This window comes from Vulpes lagopus, unplaced genomic scaffold (assembly GCF_018345385.1).
Source record: "Vulpes lagopus strain Blue_001 unplaced genomic scaffold, ASM1834538v1 ctg45_2, whole genome shotgun sequence".
NCBI lineage: Eukaryota > Metazoa > Chordata > Mammalia > Carnivora > Canidae > Vulpes > Vulpes lagopus.
Window position 1 is genome coordinate 181,070 of NW_024570838.1, and position 18,615 is coordinate 199,684.

An 18,615-nucleotide genomic window follows, 5' to 3' on the forward strand; every position below is an offset into this window, starting at 1 on the left:
AACATCTAGGGGTGTCTGGGTGGTTCAGTTAGTTAAGGATCTGACTCTTGATCTCAGCTCAGGTCTTAATCTCCTGGTTGTGAGTTCAAGACTCACAATGGGCTCCACACTGGGCATGGAGTCTATTTTAAAAAATAAATAACAATAGGAGGAATTGGATATCCAGAAATGAAGAGGATATTTGGGGGGAAAGTAAACTATGAAAGGGACTTCAAATACAGAAATCTTTACTAGGTGGCTGGTGTTGGTCAATTCAGAGGACCTATCAGAACAAAACCACCTTGAACAATAAGAAGTGAGGGACTTGCTAATGACAAAAGTAACTCATCTTCCAAGAAGTTTCCTTCATGTCTTTTACTATACAGTCCCCCAAAAGGTAATCATTTCCAATGCCACAGATTGGTTCTGTTTACTTCATGTAAACAGAATTACACATTATGTATATATAATGTGCTGTTTTTATCTTGAGATATAAAGCAGATTAGATTAACCATCGGGCCTGTAATGAAATGGATCTCCCATTTTACAGTTCAGAATTTTCAGAACTTTTATGGTACTTTGAAGACCTGATTACAGCTGGACTTCTTGCCAACAGCAGGAAAATCAAGGTCCTACACAGATGCTAAACGCTTACCATGTTGGAGCCAGACTGCCATGCTGTCTGCAGGAAGATGGCCACTCTTGGACTTAAGCAATTGGTGACAAATCACAACATGGCTCTTCATAGCCTAACTGCTGGGTTCAATTTCCATCTTTCTCTTATTAGCTGTGTGACCTTGGGCAACTGTGTTAACTTTTCTGTCTGCCCTTCCAGTTCTACTCTCTACACTTCTCCCTACTATTCTCCCCCTGAGAAAATTGACCTTTATATAAGGTATGTGTACAGGTTTGATATTGGGTTCAGCCAATGGGGAATGTAGGACTGCAGAGGACAGGAAGAGAATAGGGTCTAGATATTTACTCTTCTTCTAGCTGACTTCTAGGGTTTGCCTTAGCTGGCTGTCTCTGCTAAAATCATTCTCAGGGGGTGCCCGGGTGGCTCAGTCAGGTAAGCATCTGCCTTAGGCTCAGGTCATGATTTCAGGGTCCTGGGACTCAGCCCTAAGTGGGGTTCCCTGCTCAGCAGAGAGCCTGATTCACCATATCCCTCTGCCTGCTGCTCCACCTACTTGTGCACTCTCGCTCTCCATCTCTCTCTTTCTCTTTTTGTCAAATAAATAAATAAAATCTTAAAAAAAAAAAAAGACACCTTCTCTACTAGAGCTTCTCTCTGATACTAATAGCGCCTCCTCAGTAATTGTAGGCCCAGGCTACAGTACTATCCTTTGTAATTCTCCCACTCTCCTTTCACACTTTTGTGAATAGTTTTTGTTAAAAAACAAAAACAAACTAAACTCACTTAAAAGGAAACAACAACAAAAGAGGAAAAAAGACAGTAACAACAATAAACTCAAATTATCCCAGTTTGAGCATGCTTTCTGTTTCGAATTTCTTCATCTGAAACAGTTTTTAATTCCTGTTTTACTTATGAACATGAAATGCATTAGTACACATGGTGCTTAGAATGGCATTGGTTGGGAAGTAAATGCTCAGCATGTGTTGGTAGTTTAGGGGGAAGAAAGCTGGAGAATGTCCTACTGCCTCCACGTTCCTACCACTGCTAAGGTAGGCTGCCCTGCCCAGATAGTGCCATCCTTCAGAAGCAGAGCCACACCTTCACTGCTGGTCCAGAAATAGTTTCTCTTGATAAAGTAGGAAAGGGAAACGACTCCTCTCCCCAATATTATGCCAAGTTAGGGCTACCTAAGGCCATTGTAGACCCTTACTCTCACTCTCAAGCACAGGGATTCCTTCCAGAGATACTGTGTTTAGCATAACTGAGTCCAAGGACCACGCCAGCATCAGCAATATGACTTGTCTTCCAGCAGTGCAATGTCAAGTGTGGCTAGTCACACTGACTCCAGAGCATTATTTAAGCTCTGTATTGTTTTAGGGCTGCCAGAACAAAGTTCTCAGACTGGGTGGCTTAAACAGCACAAATGTATTTTCCCACACCTAAGATCAAGAAATTGGCAGGTTTGGTTTCTCCTGAAGCCTCTCGCCTTGGCTTGCACATGGCTGCCTTCTCCTCGCACCTCTGCCATGGTGCCTCACACCTCCTCCCTGAACCTGTCTGTATACAAATTTCCTCTTCTTAAAAGGGCACTAGTAATATTAGATTAGAAGCTAACCTCATGGACCCTGCCATTCTGACGTAATTACCTCTTTAAAGACACTATCGGCAAATATGGCCATATTCTGAGGTACTGAGGGTCAAGGGCTTTAACATATGAATTTGAAGGGAGTGGATACAACTCAGCCCACAACAGTCTCTCTCCCTCTGCCCATGGCAGTTTCTATGTGGTGTGGAAAAACTGTTTATTTCTGCCACCTCATCTCACTTGGGAAGATGTGAACCTATCAGGAATGTTCCAATTACTGCTACTACTACACAAAGTAACAATGAAGCAAAGCAGCATGTGGTTCCCTTTCAGCAGGTGGCTTCTCTGTTCCCTATGCATGGTTTCTCACTGCCACCAAGCAATGTGGGCAATATGTAAAAGCTCCAGGACAACTGGTGCCTTATATTTACACAAGTAAAGCAACCATTCAAATTCTTCTTCATACTGGGAGATCTTCCAAGGCTCTGTGTGGTTGCCTCTAGGGATGGAGACAGACAAGACTAGCAACTCCTAAAAGGCAGCTTTTCTGCCTTCTAACTAAAACAATGGCTACACCAAGATTTAAAAGAAAACAACTCTAAGGAACAAAACAAACAAAAAAGATGTAATTTCCTTTATCAGTCATCCCAGGCCACACCAATTACAAGACTTATTAAACACTGAAGCTGGCTACAAATTGTGGGATTACTATCCCACTAGCTATTTTTAAATGTAACAGAAACCCATTCATCTTCAACAGTTAACTATTGGTATGCCTGAAAGCAAGAGCCTGAACCAGGTGCCCTCTTGGGATGACTTTGTTGTCCAATGATGTCATGAAATTAAATGGCCAGCAGCCCGGAGGAATACAAAATAAGTCCAACCCCAATCCTTAGGATGACATGGCGAGAGCAGGTGCAACTGTATTAATCAGCATGTGGCAAAGATGCTTATGCCTGCTAATGAGATGACAGTGCTGTGTTGTGCAAACTGTCAGGGTGAAGGCATTCCTGCCTGGCACCTATGCCCTTGGGCACTTGTCCAATCACCATGTGAACAGCAGCCGCTGAGCAGGACAGGCTGTAGAGACAGAATGCATGTGCATAAAATCTCTCTCTAAGACTATTACTTCCACTCACTGACACACTAATTCTGCTAAACATACTAATGGAGAAAACTCCAGTTCATACTGAAATAACATTAAAAAATGAGGACTTGCTACGGTAGCCACAGAAGGGCTCCATTACAATAGCCAAGAGAAAAAGAAATTAATGCTCATGCCATCACTTCCCTGTGGTGTTCTGTGACTTACAAAGCTTGGGCTGAGAGTTTTAAAATATTGCATATTAAATCTTGCTGAACATTAGGAATAAAGTAATGGAAAAAGAATGCTATATTTTATATCTATGATTTTCTTTCATAGAATACTGTCTTACTGATTTAGGAAGAAAGGGCCAAATAATCCTATAATGAAACTATTTATTACATCATTCTATTTTCATAACATCCTCATTCTCATTGCATTTTATATAAATGAGAACTAAATAAAATGCTAGTTAAAATATATATTTTGCTTTAATATATAAACAGATGAAACCATTCAATTCAATGAAGTAGGATGGAGCATTAACCTTAGGGGAACAAGGGTTCATGACTAAGGATTGATGGAGTGATTCTGCATTTTATCAAATCACTTAAGCCAAAATGCAGTGTAAGTTAATTGGCTATTTCAAAGCAGTGCAAAGACAGTTTCATGGTTTAAAAAGCATCCGTTTCCATTATCATCAATGCGATAAGTATAAAGCCATTTTACATTGTTTCTACATGCTTTTATTGTATAGAAAGGGAAATGCATTATATTATGTCAAGGTAGATGGATTTTTTTTCAGCATTGTTTCTTGGGTGAAATTTACAACTGAGGGTAAATATTCCAAAAAAGAAAAAAAAATAGCTCTAATGAGTCATACAAATGAAATGATGCTGCTCTGCTTTCACTGTAGAAAAAAATACAACTAAAAAAAGCCAAAATTGCATTTGTGCATACAGTGGAAACAAGAACAGCATAAAGAAAAAATAATGTGTAAGCACATGTAATAAGGCAAACTGATTTCCTTTATTCAAGTAACTTTTAAAAATTTACTAAATAGTACCAATATAGTAATTTTTAAATGTACAATTAAAAGAACTTACAATGAAATGTCATTCTCTTTCCTACACTTATCCTCCAGGTATTCTGCCCCTCTTACCACAATCAACTAGACTTATTAGTTGTCTTTATGTTTATATATAAGTATATAATATGTATATGAAGATATATTTTTCCCAAGTTAAAGGATAAGACATAGCTGTTTATACTTTATTTTTCTTTTTTTACTGAATAATATATCTAGGAAATTATTCTAGAGTAGCACACACATATACGCATGTACATAGGCATAGACATAACATGCACACACATACATACATGTCATTTTTAATAGCTAATTAATAACCTTCTGGGAGTGGACACTTTTCAGTCAGTCTTCTGATTAAGGCATTTAAGTTATTTTCAATGTATTGTTCTTATAAACAACTACTGCAACAACGCTTTGAACTATATCAAATTTACATTTAAAAATAAATTCAATCCTAGATGTGAAATTAAGAATCAAGTTCATGAACATTACCTACTTATACAAAAATTGAAAGCTCCCTGATAAGGCAATTTGGGGCTGATACTAACAATTTCCTATCTAATTAGGTTGTACCAATTTATACTCCCTCCAACAATGTATGAGATGGGTAGTTTGCCCCATCAGAAAAGGTGCATGGTATGATCTCAATCTTTTTATATTTGTCGAGGTCTGATTTGTGACCCAGTATGTGATCTGTTCTGGTGAATGTTCCATGTGCACTTTAAAAGAATGTATATTCTGCTGTTTTAGGAGGGAACGTTCTAAATATGTTTAAGTCCAATTGGTCCAGCATATCATTCAGAGCCACTGTTTCCTCATTTATTTTTTATTTAAATAATCTGTCCATTGATGTAAGTGGAGTGGTAAAGTCCTCTACTATTACTGAATTATTATGAATGACTTCCTTTATTATTGTTTTATGTTTTTGGGTGCTTTTCTGCTGGGTGCATAAATATTGATAGATCTTCTTGTTGGATTGTCCCTTTTATGATTATATATATAATGTCCTTGTTGATCTCTTTTTGCAGTCTTTGTTTTAAAGTCTAGTTTGTCCAAGTAAGTATTGCTATTCTAGCTTTCTTTTGACATCCATTTGCATGATAAATGTTTCTCCATCCCCTTACTTTTAATCTGCAAATAGCTTTAGATCTAATATGAGTCTCTTGCAGGCAGCATATGATGGCTCTTGTTTCTGTTGTTTTCTGTTTTTTCCCATTCTGACACTCTATATCTTTTGAATGGAGCATTTAGTCCATTTACATTCAAAGTATCGACAGATATGTATTTATTGCCATTTTATTATTTGTTTTGTCATTGTTTCTGGAGATTTCTCTGATCCCTTCTTGCCTCTGTCACTTTTGGCCTCTCCTTTGTATTTAAAAAGTCCCCTTTAATATTTCTTACAAGATTGGTTTAGTAGAGATCACCAACTCCTTTAGTGTTTGTTTGTCTAGGACACTCTTTATCTCCCCTTCCATTTTGAATAATAGCCCTGCTGGATAGGGTATTCTTGGCTGCAGATTTTTCCCATTCATCACTTTGAATATATTATGCCACTGTCTTCTGGCTTGCCAAGTTTCTGTTGAGAAATCTCCAGCTAGCATTATGGGTTTTCCCTTGTAAGTGAAGGACTTCATTTGTCTTGCTACCTTTAAGACATTTTTCTTTATCACTATATATTCCAAATTTAATTACAATATGTACTGGTGTTGGCCTGCTTCTGTTGATTTTGAGGGGAGTTCTCTGTTCTTCCTGGATCTGGGTTTCTGTTTCCTTTCCCAAATAAGGAAGTTTTCTGCTATTACTTCTTGAAATAAATTTTCTGCCCCCTTTGCTGTCTTTTCTTTTCCTAGGATTCCCAAAATACAAATGTTATTACTTTTGATGGAGTCACTCTGTTCCCTAAGTCTATTCTCGCGTTGCATAAGTCTTCTTTCTCTCTTTTTGCCCCATCTTTTTCTCCAATGCTAGATAGCCATTATGCATTTATTCAAGGACAGAGAGTGCTTACCCCATGCCAATGGGTGGTGGAGCTACTGAAGGGAATGACAGAGACAGCATCCCTGATGCTCTGGAGTTGATCCATTCTTTATATTACATGGAAAAAACCCAACTCAACAATTACTTTGATAAAATATTTTCAGGCACTACAAAGTGCAATAAACATAAAGCAGAAAAGGGGGATAGAGAATTGGGGATAGGCTTCCCAATAGAGTGCTCAAGGGAGGTCTGGGAAGGTGACACTGAAGCTGAGCTTAAATGAAATAAGGAAACAAAAAGATTTAGAAATGGCCATCCAGATAGAGAGAAAACACACGGAAAGATCTAGATTCCTTGGATGTGTTCAAGGCAGAGCAAGAAGACCAGTGAGCAAGAGCAGAGGGAAGGGCAGCTTCTTTTAAGAATGTATCCTAATAGTTGCAACATGACACTTTTGCTTTGCATCTTATCAGCTAGAACTTATTTACATAGCCAAAAACAGTTGTAAAAAGGATGGACAACAAAGCTTTGTGCATAGCCATGTGCGTAGCTAAAAATTTGGGATTCAATTACTAAAAAAAAAGCAGGAATTCTGATAGTGGACATAGGATATATTGGTATCTGTTAGATATTTCTAATTTTCTCAGTATTAGAGGGTATTTTCTATTCTCATTAATTTTTTTCTCTTTTCTTAAGTTATTAATTTTTACAAAGAACTTCAGAGTATTCATTAATTACAATCTATTTCTATTTCTTAACCTGTTCATTTATGGCATTATGAATATTACTTTCCTCCTGTAAATGTTCTTTGGTTATGGTTTTATTTATAACTTGATATCTTGTCATTTTTTAATATGTTACACAGACACTAGAATAACTACCTATTATTCCTTGGAGGGCAATATTCTGAGTATATCAATTGGAATAAACTTCTTATTATGTTATTCTGTCTTGTACAGCCCTACTCAATTGGTCTGATCAGTTGCTTTCAGTTATTTGAAGTTTTTCCTACTTTTTTCCCCCTGAAGTATAACCAGTTCAATTTTCTTCTCCATGTTTAGTTTTGTCATATCTTCTTTGAATCTCTGGACATTTATTTTTCAATTTTTGGTTCCAGAGTTCACATTTTCTTCAATTTCTTTTATTTCTTGGAGAATTCTTTGTTCCAATTTACCTGCATAATGGCATAATTGTGTTCTTACTCTGCCTTTCAAATGCTGTATTTTGTTCCTCTCTTTTTCTTGCAGCATTTTGCTGGGTGTCCAATTAATTTTTGAGCTGAGCAAGAAGCCACTTTGAGTAGTAAGCAGTTGGTGCTTCTTGCCTTCAGCAATTTTCTCATCAACATTTTTCTATAGGTACAAATTTCTTTCACACTGGATAGATCTCTAGCAAGATGTGTTGAGTTTGTGTGTATGTGTGAGAGTGTCTTGACTTAGTCATTACTCATCATTCAGGCTGACCAAGATCAGTAGCCTCAGTGCTGCTTGTCACCACTTTTTCCTCCTTCTAACACTTGTAGCATGCATGGCTCTTTGCTCAGCCCCAACTTTCTTAACATTCTATCTGGCTCCCCAGGTTTTAGGAAACCTCCAACTTCTACTCCCCATACCTAAACATTGTTCTAAGCATAGGGCTGTACATCTTTCCTTGCAAGGTATGCCCCCCAATTTGGAGAACTCTTTGTTCTGCAGAAAATCTACATAGACAGCTATCCACCACCCTATGTTATCTATCATCCTGGTCCAATTACTAAAGCATTTTCTTAATATATTGTTGTTGGAGTTATAGGAAGTTTCTATTTCCCTGGGAGATTGATTCACCTTTTTTGTTTCCCCACATTTTATAATTGGGTTTGGCTTCAGAAAGAAGGGTGATTGGATCAAAGATAATTGTACCTTGCTATCCTAGACTGGAAGCTCTAAATATTTCTTCCTTAACAGGACCTGCCACAGTGAGCATAAAAATAAAAGAGTCAAAATTTTCCTTGGCAGCAGCATATTCATTTAGCTATCTATAGGTATATCACATCAGCAGTTAAAAAAAAAAAGGTGAGGAAGTGAGGGACATTGTGTGCTTAAGTATGAAGGTAAATCGTGATCTAATTTGACAAAATAATGACAAACAGTTTAACATGGAAAAGAGATTATTTTTTCATGTGAGGAAATCCTGAAATTATTTCTCTGAAATAAATTTAATGCCTTGTCACAATACGATATGATTTTACAATATTGCTCTTGTGCACAAAGCATTCAAATATAGAATATTGACATATCAGAGATTTATGACAAATGTGAGGAGAAGATGAATCTAGAATTTCTGTAGAAAATTTATTAGGCATTATACTCTAATACCCCAAAGATCATTTAGTGACTTAGCTATTCATACATAGAGTCCTGTGGCCAAAATTTCACAGTTACTTAAGGCTTCAAATAAATTCAATTAAGAATAAGCTGCTGCCTTAAACTACATTTTCATTTCATTTAAATAAATCTAATTCTTTAGACAGGTCATTTGATTTTGTTTTTACTGTGATATCACCATTATCATTTGTGAAAGTAGGTCTTACCAAGGGTGAAAAGGAATGCATAATCATTTTTATCTGAGCATAAAGAGATCATTCATAAGCTTTGCCCCTATTATCGTCAATGAAAATTAAAGATTTAAATAGCCATGACTAAAGTACAGACTATGTTCCTATGTTTCTGAACTCAATATGACCTATATATGTGTATGTACTGACACCACATAATTATGAGGAACAATATCATTATAATACAAGGAAAGCTAACTGGGGTGCTGCCTTTTTTTTTCTTTAGCAACTCTCCAATTTCAAATGAAAAAAGGTCTTGCTTCAACTAAATTATTAATGTTGTAATAATCTGTCATTAGAATCAATAACTGCTTTATTATTCATAGTGCATATAGTGCTAAAATGGACCCTCTCTGAAATAAATTTAGTGCCTTGCCACAATACAATATGATTTTACAATATTGCTAATGTGCACAAAGCATTCAAATATAGAATATCGACATGTCAGAGATTTATGACAAATGTGAGGAGAAGATGAATCTAGGTTAAGCTTTCATGTCACTTGACTGAGGTCAAAAAAAATCAATAGTATTCATAATGTATCTTTCACCCACAGTTAAGTGAAAAACCTTCTGAGCCTAGAGAGACTTTTTTAATTTATCCTTCATCTAAGCAGTAGAAATATTCCAGAATTGGGGTTAAAGAGAAAATGAATGAAAACTAATTGTCAGGAAAGTTAGTCAATCACATTTCTTGAAAGTATAGAACTAGGGAGTCCAATATATACCCAATATGTTTTCCCCATCTTGATCATTACTTGTAGGTATACGCTGACCACAGTGTTTGAATCTTCTAATCATTTCCATCCCTAACAACTAAAGCAGACTGAATATTGGCACTCCTTTTCCCATGTCACTGAATAGTTTAGGAATGGACAAGTCACCATTGCTGGTCAATGATACCCTAGGTTAAGTCAGTTAGGAGCTTTTGGAAAAGACTCTTACTTCTGCAAAAGAAGACCCACGATAAAGAATGCCATTCTTCCTCCTCTAAATTTTATCTCATGATTCAGAGAAGTGCTTCAGCCATCTTGCAACTCTGATGGAAGTCAGACTAGCTGATTTGCAAAAGTTGAAGAGCGAAGAGATAGAAGAACTTGATTACTTCATGAAATATCTTCAAATAAGTCTGGAGATCACCTTACCTTTAGGTTATTTTTATTTAAGGTAGATATCCTATTTTAAGCCAGTTTGAGGAACAGTTCTTTGCTGCAATCAAAACTACCCTAACTGATGCTGTCAGTCATCATTAGAAACTAAAGATTAGTTGTTTTCATATTCTTCTTTGATACGAAGAGACAATAGTCTGTAACTGTCTCATCAATGCAATTAAAATGCCTAATAAACCTGATCACAAATAACTGAATTCATTTTTACTCAGAGAAATTATAAGTAGTCCTGATTTTTGGATTCATTCTAGAGTTCAATATTTCTAAAAAGTTTATTTTTATCTCTGAAAGGTTTCCAAATTTGGGATAATTTCAAATCATTCTATTAATCAGTTGGTCTTAAGCAATGGTTCTCCTTATGTACTTTCAATAAACATTTACTCACTGAATAGTAAGAAAGGCAGACACACACAATTTGACAAGTATGGTGACAGACTTTATCCCCAGGATATTCTAGGAACATGAAAGACAAGTACCTAATCTAGCCTGAAAATAGAGGAAGTATCAGGAAAGGTTTTCTGGAAAACATTATGCCTGAGCTGAATCTTGAACAATGATCAAGGGCTTGCCAGATGAAAGAAAGATATAATGTGGAGATATAAAGAACAGAAAAGCAAACAGACCAATAGAAATGGCAAGCCATGTGTGTTAGAATTATGAGTCTAGGGACTGAGGCAAAGAGTGATAAGAGATGAGGCTAAAGAAAATAGCACAAAAGAGCAGTTAAAAGCAAGTATTTTGGAATCACAAGGTTCTGAATGTTGGTCACTCATTCAATCATTAATTACCAAGTTCCAATTATATATCTAGTTCTGTGATAAACATTAGTAATACAACAACAATCTTCATTTTCGTGTAGCAGAAATTCTAGAGAACACCAATGACAAAACAAAGAAAGGAAACAAAAATCTATTTTAAATAGGATGGTCAGGGAGGATCTTGTGGGGAAGGTGATCCTTGATCCTTTTAAGGCTGAACTTAAAAGCTCACAAGGGGGTGGCGCCTGGGTGGCATACTCGGTTAAGCATTTGACTCTTGGTTTTAGCTCAGGCTGTGATCTCAGTGTCATAGGATTGAGCCCCATGCCAGGCTCCCAGCTCAGCAGAGAATTTGCTTAAGATTCTCTCCCTCTGCCTCTGCCTCTCCTGCTTGTGTTCTCTCTCTCTCTCAAATAAATAAATCTTAAAAAATAAAAAAAAAACCCTCATAAGGACACAGCTCTCTAAGTGAGAATAAGACTTTTCCAGGCATTTCGAAAGACCGTGCGTGTATACTATCCAGTCACAACCCCCTCTCTCCAGCAAAGGAAAACTACTTTCCAAAAAGAAGAGGAATCATTTCCTTGCTTTTCTTTTTAAGTGTATCACCGAAGTGTGCACCCCAAATTCTGAAGTTAAAGTTTACCCATTTCTTCTTTTTAGTTTATATTACTCAATTTTCTTTTAACTTACAAGTTCATCTTGAAACCAATACTTTTTTTTCTTGCATTTATCTATCAAGGAACCCTGGTCATTTAATCTATAAAGTGACCCGGCAGGAGAGAAAAGAAAACAACTTTTATCAGTCTCCCTTTGGACGGCTTTTTTGTACATACTACTTACCTTCTCTTTTGCCCTTTTATAAAGTTTAAAAATAGTATTGTTAGAGGGTTCACTCTTAATTTCCACAAGGAAAGATTTTCTCTCAGTACATCCCCCTTTTCAAGGTGGAATGCCTTTTCCGATTTGTGAACTAGGTAAGAAAAATTTGTGAAAGTGGCCTCAGCTTCCTTTCTTCCTCTTGAGAGTAACTGATCAGATAGAGTGTCAGTATCTACTTTTTCTGGGCATCTGCCAATAGACAGGGGGTGAGCAGTGGGACCGGTGGAGATGTCTACCCCAGTCTAGCTGAATTCTGATAAACAGTTCTAATAAGCCCACAGAGCTGACTTCAAGCCCTGTCTTCCATTGGGCCTCTCCTAATAACAGTGATGTTTTGGCCTTACTGACCTCCTTTGCTTCATCTTTCAAACTATTCAAAGCTCTGCAACGGACAAGTGGTGTTCATTTTATCTCAAGATTCACTGTATAAGCATGTGGAAATTATTATGAATTGTATCATGTTTGAGTAACAAGCACATTTCTAGAAAATTGAGTTGAAATATAGACTATGTAATTTGAGTCAATTAATATTTAAAAGGTACTAAGGTTGAGAGCACTGCTTTTTAAGTAAGCCTTTGGTGAAATTATTTGTTACATTTAAGTATGTTTCATTCCTTCAGTGTGTTCTTATCAGGTCTGTTTGCTGAAATATTTACAGAGATTTCATGAACACAAATATTCGGAATGAATATTCAGAATGCAACACTGAGTTCAGGAAGCCCACATTGCACTTTGGGGTTTGGGTAGGAATGCCACAGACTCTTGGAAACCTGAAATGTAGGAACACTGTATGTATAAGATACACCATTAAAGTAAGCTGTCTCCAGCACCCTACATTTCTACCTGGATGAAGAACTCTACTATGAGATAAATATCTCAGTCCATTATTAATGTGCAGCAAATGAAACTGCCTTTTCTACTGTCTTTCCATGGTATGGTCATAATACAAAGCTGTCTAAAAACTTTTCAGATACACTAAAACATGCTACGGTTAGCCAAAAAACTCTCTATAATCCCATAAAATGAATTCAGAATAAATTTATCTTCATAGAATACCTATTATTTCCTGTTCTTTCCCTTTAGAGTTTTCAGATATTTACTTTAGAGTTTGATTCCCATGAACACTTATTTATTTGATTTAATTTATGAGAATAAAAAACCAAAAGTTTTAACTAAAGACTATTATGTAATCTATTATTTCATTACTTATCATATACAACTGTGATGAATATTGTCACCCATAAATTTATAGGTAAGAAGAAATTATTTTAATTTTAACTACATTTATTGAAAATCTATGTTTCATAGTTGCAATGTAATCCCCTTGCTGGTAATCATAATTTAGAAAGTTCAAGTCTAACTCCATATATCATTACTTCTGCCAAAAATGCTTTGGTAAATCTTTGCTCTTTGACCTGAATATCTATAGCTAATCCTTAGAAGTCTTTAGCAGCCTCAAAGGTTAAAAGCCTAATATCTCATCTTCATTTATAGATCTACTTCTCTGTTCTTAAGTATAACTAATTTACTTAACAAATAAAACCATGTTCCTTTAATGATAAAAGGGGGTCTTATTTTTTATCAGTATCACAGTTCACCTCAATAGTTAGAAAAGTGATAGTATTAACAGTGTATCTTTATCTCAAAGAGACAAAAAGGCCCTGTAGATTTCTTCTATATGATTATTACAAAGTAAAATGTGAAACAGGCAGACACAAATGCATTAGTGATTTTTCAGTGAAAAGAGCATTAAAAAGATGAGTAAAAGAGCTTTGTTCATTACAATTCTATTTTTAGACAACATGTCAATTGCATAACAGAAATATTATCACCATGTCAACCGGCTTTCAAATTGCCCTTTGACCAGATAAAATAAATGGTTTGCATGGCAACCAGGTTGCTAAGTATTGCTGATACGGATTCATAGACTGTTGGACATTTTTTAGCCAATTTGAATTAAATGTATTTTTACTCCGGAATGAAAATAGGAACTGACACATTCCTTTATTCCTTTGAAATGTCATCAGGAAAACTATAAAGATAAAAGAGTGATAGTGATAAATAAAGAATAGGGAAGGAATGGGGGAGAGAAAGAGAGATTGAGGGAGAGAGAGGGAGAGAGAAAGATGCCAAAGTGCATTTAAAAAGAAAGAATTATGAATATTATTTTGTATACATTATTGATGCCATCAACATGATCTTGGCTTTCAACCTTATTTTCTCACCAGTAAAAATGAATTTTGTGGGATGCCTGGGTGGCTCAGAGGGTTAAATGGCTGCCCTCAGCTCAGGTTATCATCTTGAAGTCCTGGGATACAGCCCCACATCAGGCTCCTTGCTCAGCAGGGAGTCTGCTTCTCCCTTTGCCCCTCATCCCACTCATTCTATCTCTCATTTTGTCTCTTGCTCTTTCTCTCAAATAAATAAATAAAATATTTTTTTTTAAAATAGAATGAATTTTGCAATAGACAAATCCATGATATACTCAGAGATTTAAGTACTCATCTTCCAATAACTGATAGAACAAATAGACAGAAAATCAGTAAATATGAGAAAATACACAATCAACCAACTTGACTGATCTAATATTTACAGAATATTCCATCCAACAACAGCCAAATACACATTCTATTCAAATGCATCATAACATTTGCCAATATAGACCATATTCTGGACCAGAAAGCAAATCTCAATAAATTATTTTATTTTCTTTTTATTTTTTAATAATAAATTTATTTTTTATTGCTGTTCAATTTGCCAACATACAGAATAACACCCAGTGCTCATCCTGTCAAGTGCCCCCCTCAGTGTCCATCACACATTCACCCCCATCCCCCCCCCCCCCCCGCCCTCCTCCCCTCCACCACCCCTGGTTCATTTCCCAGAGTTAGGAGTCTTCATGAACTATTGGGACCTCATCAAGATAAGAAGCTTTTGCACAGCAAAGGATACAGTCAACAAAACTAAAAGACAACCTACAGAATGGGAGAAGATATTTGCAAATGACGTATCAGATAAAGGGCTAGTTTCCAAAATCTATAAAGAACTTATTAAACTCAACAGCAAAGAAACAAACAATCCAATCATGAAATGGGCAAAAGACATGAAGAGAAATCTCACAGAGGAAGACATGGAGATGGCCAACATGCACATGAGAAAATGCTCTGCATCACTGGCCATCAGGGAAATACAAATCAAAACCACAATGAGATACCACCTCACACCAGTGGGAATGGGGAAAATTAACAAGGCAGGAAACCACAAATGTTGGAGAAGATGTGGAGAAAAGGGAACCCTCTTACACTGTTGGTGGGAATGTGAACTGGTGCAGCCACTCTGGAAAACTGTGTGGAGGTTCCTCAAAGAGTTAAAAATAGGCCTGCCGTACGACCCAGCAATTGCTCTGTTGGGGATTTACCCCAAAGATACAGATGCAATGAAATGCCTGGACACCTGCACCCCGATGTTTCTAGCAGCAATGTCCACAATAGCCAAACCGTGGAAGGAGCCTCGGTGTCCATCGAAAGATGAATGGATAAAGAAGATGTGGTTTATGTATACAATGGAATATTACTCAGCCATTAGAAATGACAAATAGAAATGACATTTGCTTCAACGCAGATGGAACTGGAGGGTATTATGCTGAGTGAAATAAGTCAATCGGAGAAGGACAAACATTATATGTTCTCATTCATTTGGGAAATATAAATAATAGTGAAAACGAATTGAAGGGAAGGGAGAAGAAATGGATAGGAAATATCAGAAAGGGAGACAGAAATCTCAATAAATTAAGAAGAATTCGAATCATACATGTTCACTGACTATGTTCACTGACTATAATGGAATTAATTAAAAATCAATAACATTTCTGGAAAATCACCAAATATTTGAAAATAATAATAGTAATTAATAGTTTAATAAATATAAAAACACAAAATATCAAAATGTATGAGGTGATACTCCTGCACTGAGGAATAAAAGTACAGTCCTAATTGTCTACATTAGAATGAAAAGAAAGTTTTTATATCAATGACCTCAGCTTCAACCTCAAGAGACTTTTCTAAAAATGAATCTCAAAATAAGCAGAAGACAGAAATAATAAAAATCAGAGAAATGAACTAGAAAACAAAAGACAATAGGGAATTCATTGAAATCAAAAGTTGGTTCATTGAGAAAACACAACTGATAAGCCTTGTGCCAGATTGGCCTAGGAAGAGAGAGAGACAGAGTATAAGACACTAGTCATCAACATAAAAAATGAGAGAGTTGATACTCTTGAAACTAATATTACACTGTATGTTAACTAACTAGAATTTAAATAAAAGCTTGAAACACAGAGAAATGAGAGAGTTGATATAAACTGCAACCATTTAAAAACTACGTGATCTCCTCACTTAATTTTCCTTACATTTTTCTATCCTGTCCACCAAGTCTCTGTGCCTTTTCTCAGAGCCTATTATCTTCTAGCTACTTCCATTTTTTTTTTTTTTAGAACAACTCAGCAAAATAAAATTCCGGTTTATTGTTGGACAACATTGTTTCACACATACATCAAACAGGCCAAAATTAAATAAATAAATAAACAGCAACTTCATAGACAAAAAAGGAAAAAAAGAAACCTTTTATCTTTGGCCTTTTTAACCATCTCATACAAACCAACCACTTATAGTACAGCTAAGTACATACACAAAAAAAGTTACTGGAATGCTCAGAATAAGATTGTTTTCTTGTTGTTGTTTTTGCTTTTTTTACAAGGTTTTCTTTTTCTCCTTTGAGATTATAATGAACATGGTCACACCACAAGTAAAGTCAGAAGTAGGACAGGGAACGCTCCGAAGGCTGGTTTGGTCATCCGAGATCATTAAAAATGGTTGACCCCTAACAATATGTACAAAAATATAAAATGTAAATTAAAAATACAAACAAATTTTCCTTTTTAAAGTACTTTTAAGAAAAAAAGCAGAAAAAAAGAAAAAAAGCAGAGCCTTGGAAGTTTTGGTTCTTTTTCCCTCCCCTGTTGCAAATTCACGTTGTGGTTCTGGTTGGGAGGCGGAGAGTCATCTGCGGGTGGCGCTGCCCGCGCTGGGTGCATAGGTCACGGTGGCCTTTTTTTGGTAAAGTTTAACTTTTCCTTTTTTTTTTTTTTTTTTTTTTTTTTTTCTGTCTAGTCATCCTCATCAGTCTTCTGCTTCTTGGGGTCGACGTTATCATCCCCATCGTCTTCAGCTGCCCGTTTGCCCGCAGCTGCCTCGGCCTCCTCATCTCCATCTCCATCCTCTTCCTCTCCATCGCCTTCCTCCTCCTCCTCCTCCTCCTCTTCCTCCCCTCCTTCCTCCTCTTCTTCATCTACCTCATTGTCAGCCTCCTGCTCCCCATTTTCCCCCTTAGCGTTCCCATTAGCAGGCACGTCTCTTCCATTCTCTGCCTCCTCCACAAACTCCTTCTTCTCCTTTAAGTCCTTGGTGGTGATCTCGGAGCTGGTGTCCATGGCCGCGTCTGACACGATGGGGCACGCGGGTGATGCGATGCAGCGTTCGAGGCCTCCCGCGAGGGAGCTGCGGGGGTCGCGGTGGCGGAGGAGGTTGCAGCCAACGGGGAGCCAGGCACAGGAACAGTGCAAAGATGGCTTTTCAGAGCAGCCAGTGGGGCTTCTAGCTACTTTCAAATTAGCCTTCATTCTTCCAACTTTGCTTCCGTTTTAAAAGTCTGGTTTCTATGAACCAAGATTTCATTTCATTTTCCTTGAATATTGTTTTGGGGCTTTGGTCTCTTATTTTGTATAGAAAATTGCCTCTTCTGTCTCTGCACTCCTTCACTGAAAGTTACTTCCTGCAAATATGTCTGCAGGTGTGTTTTTTCCTTCAGTATTTGCTCCTTAAGATTTTGTGACAACCCTGGTTGAAAATAGCTTTCACCATCAGCCCATGAAAACATTCTTATTGGTTTAAATAATTGAAGGCTAATTTTGCACCAAAGTGTCACTTACTATGTGGGCATTGTCTAAATTCTACAGCCAGGAGCATCCTATTTCAATATGCTTACTAACCTATACTTGACCTTCACTGTATTTGGTAACTATTCCTCACATCTTGTGCTCTGAGGTAACTGGCATCTCCTAACTTCATTGAAAATGGAGTCCAGGTTTCTGGTTTTGTGCTCACCTTGCTGCTTTTGGATAATGTTCAAGTGAAGAAATCATTTTAAAAATCTGATATTTCATATATTTTAAACTATCTTTTTAGTAGAAAGTGTAAAGAATAATAATGTTATAAGTATAACAAAGTTTGTTTATCTTGGAAGTATTGACATAGTTTTAATCATAAAGAAATCAGAGATTACGGTACCTGGATGGCTCAGGGGTTGAGCATCTGCCTTCGACTCAGGGCGTGATCTCGGAGTTCCAGGATGGAGTCCACATTGGGCTTCCTTCGGGGAGCCTGCTTCTCCCTCTGCTTATGTCTCTGCCTTCTCTCTGTGTCTTTCGTGAACAAATAGATAAAATCTTAAAAAAAAAAAAAAAACAGACATACAAATCAGTGGATCAGAACAGACAGCCCAGAAATAAACCTGCATACCTGGTCAACTATTTTATGACAAAGGAACTAAGACTATGTTATGGAAAAGGACAATCTGTTCAATAAATGATGATGGGAAAACTAGACAACCACATGCTAAAGAAACTCAACCACTATCTTACATAACATAGAAAAATTAACTCAAAAAAAATTCAAGACTTGAATGTAAGTCCTAAAACCATAAAATTCCTAGAAGAAAACATAGTAAGCTCCTTAACATGGGTCTTGGAAATAATTTTTTGGAACTGACTCCAAAAGCAAAGATAAGAAAAGAAAAATGAATA

The 18,615-nt window shown here is 36.7% G+C and overlaps 1 protein-coding gene across 1 annotated transcript; it reads right to left on the bottom strand.

Annotated features, from left to right (window-relative positions):
• Window positions 1-16,920: 16,920 nt before the first annotated feature.
• LOC121483884 (prothymosin alpha-like) lies at window positions 16,921-17,433 on the bottom strand. Its single transcript, XM_041742382.1, has one exon. It carries the CDS (start codon window positions 17,431-17,433, stop codon window positions 16,921-16,923), a length of 513 nt encoding a protein of 170 aa, XP_041598316.1.
• Window positions 17,434-18,615: the final 1,182 nt, after the last annotated feature.

Coding starts and splice junctions, on each gene's coding strand:
- LOC121483884 (XM_041742382.1), bottom strand. CDS start 17,433: ATGAAGGCTAATTTGAAAGTAGCTAGAAGCCCCACTGGCTGCTCTGAA.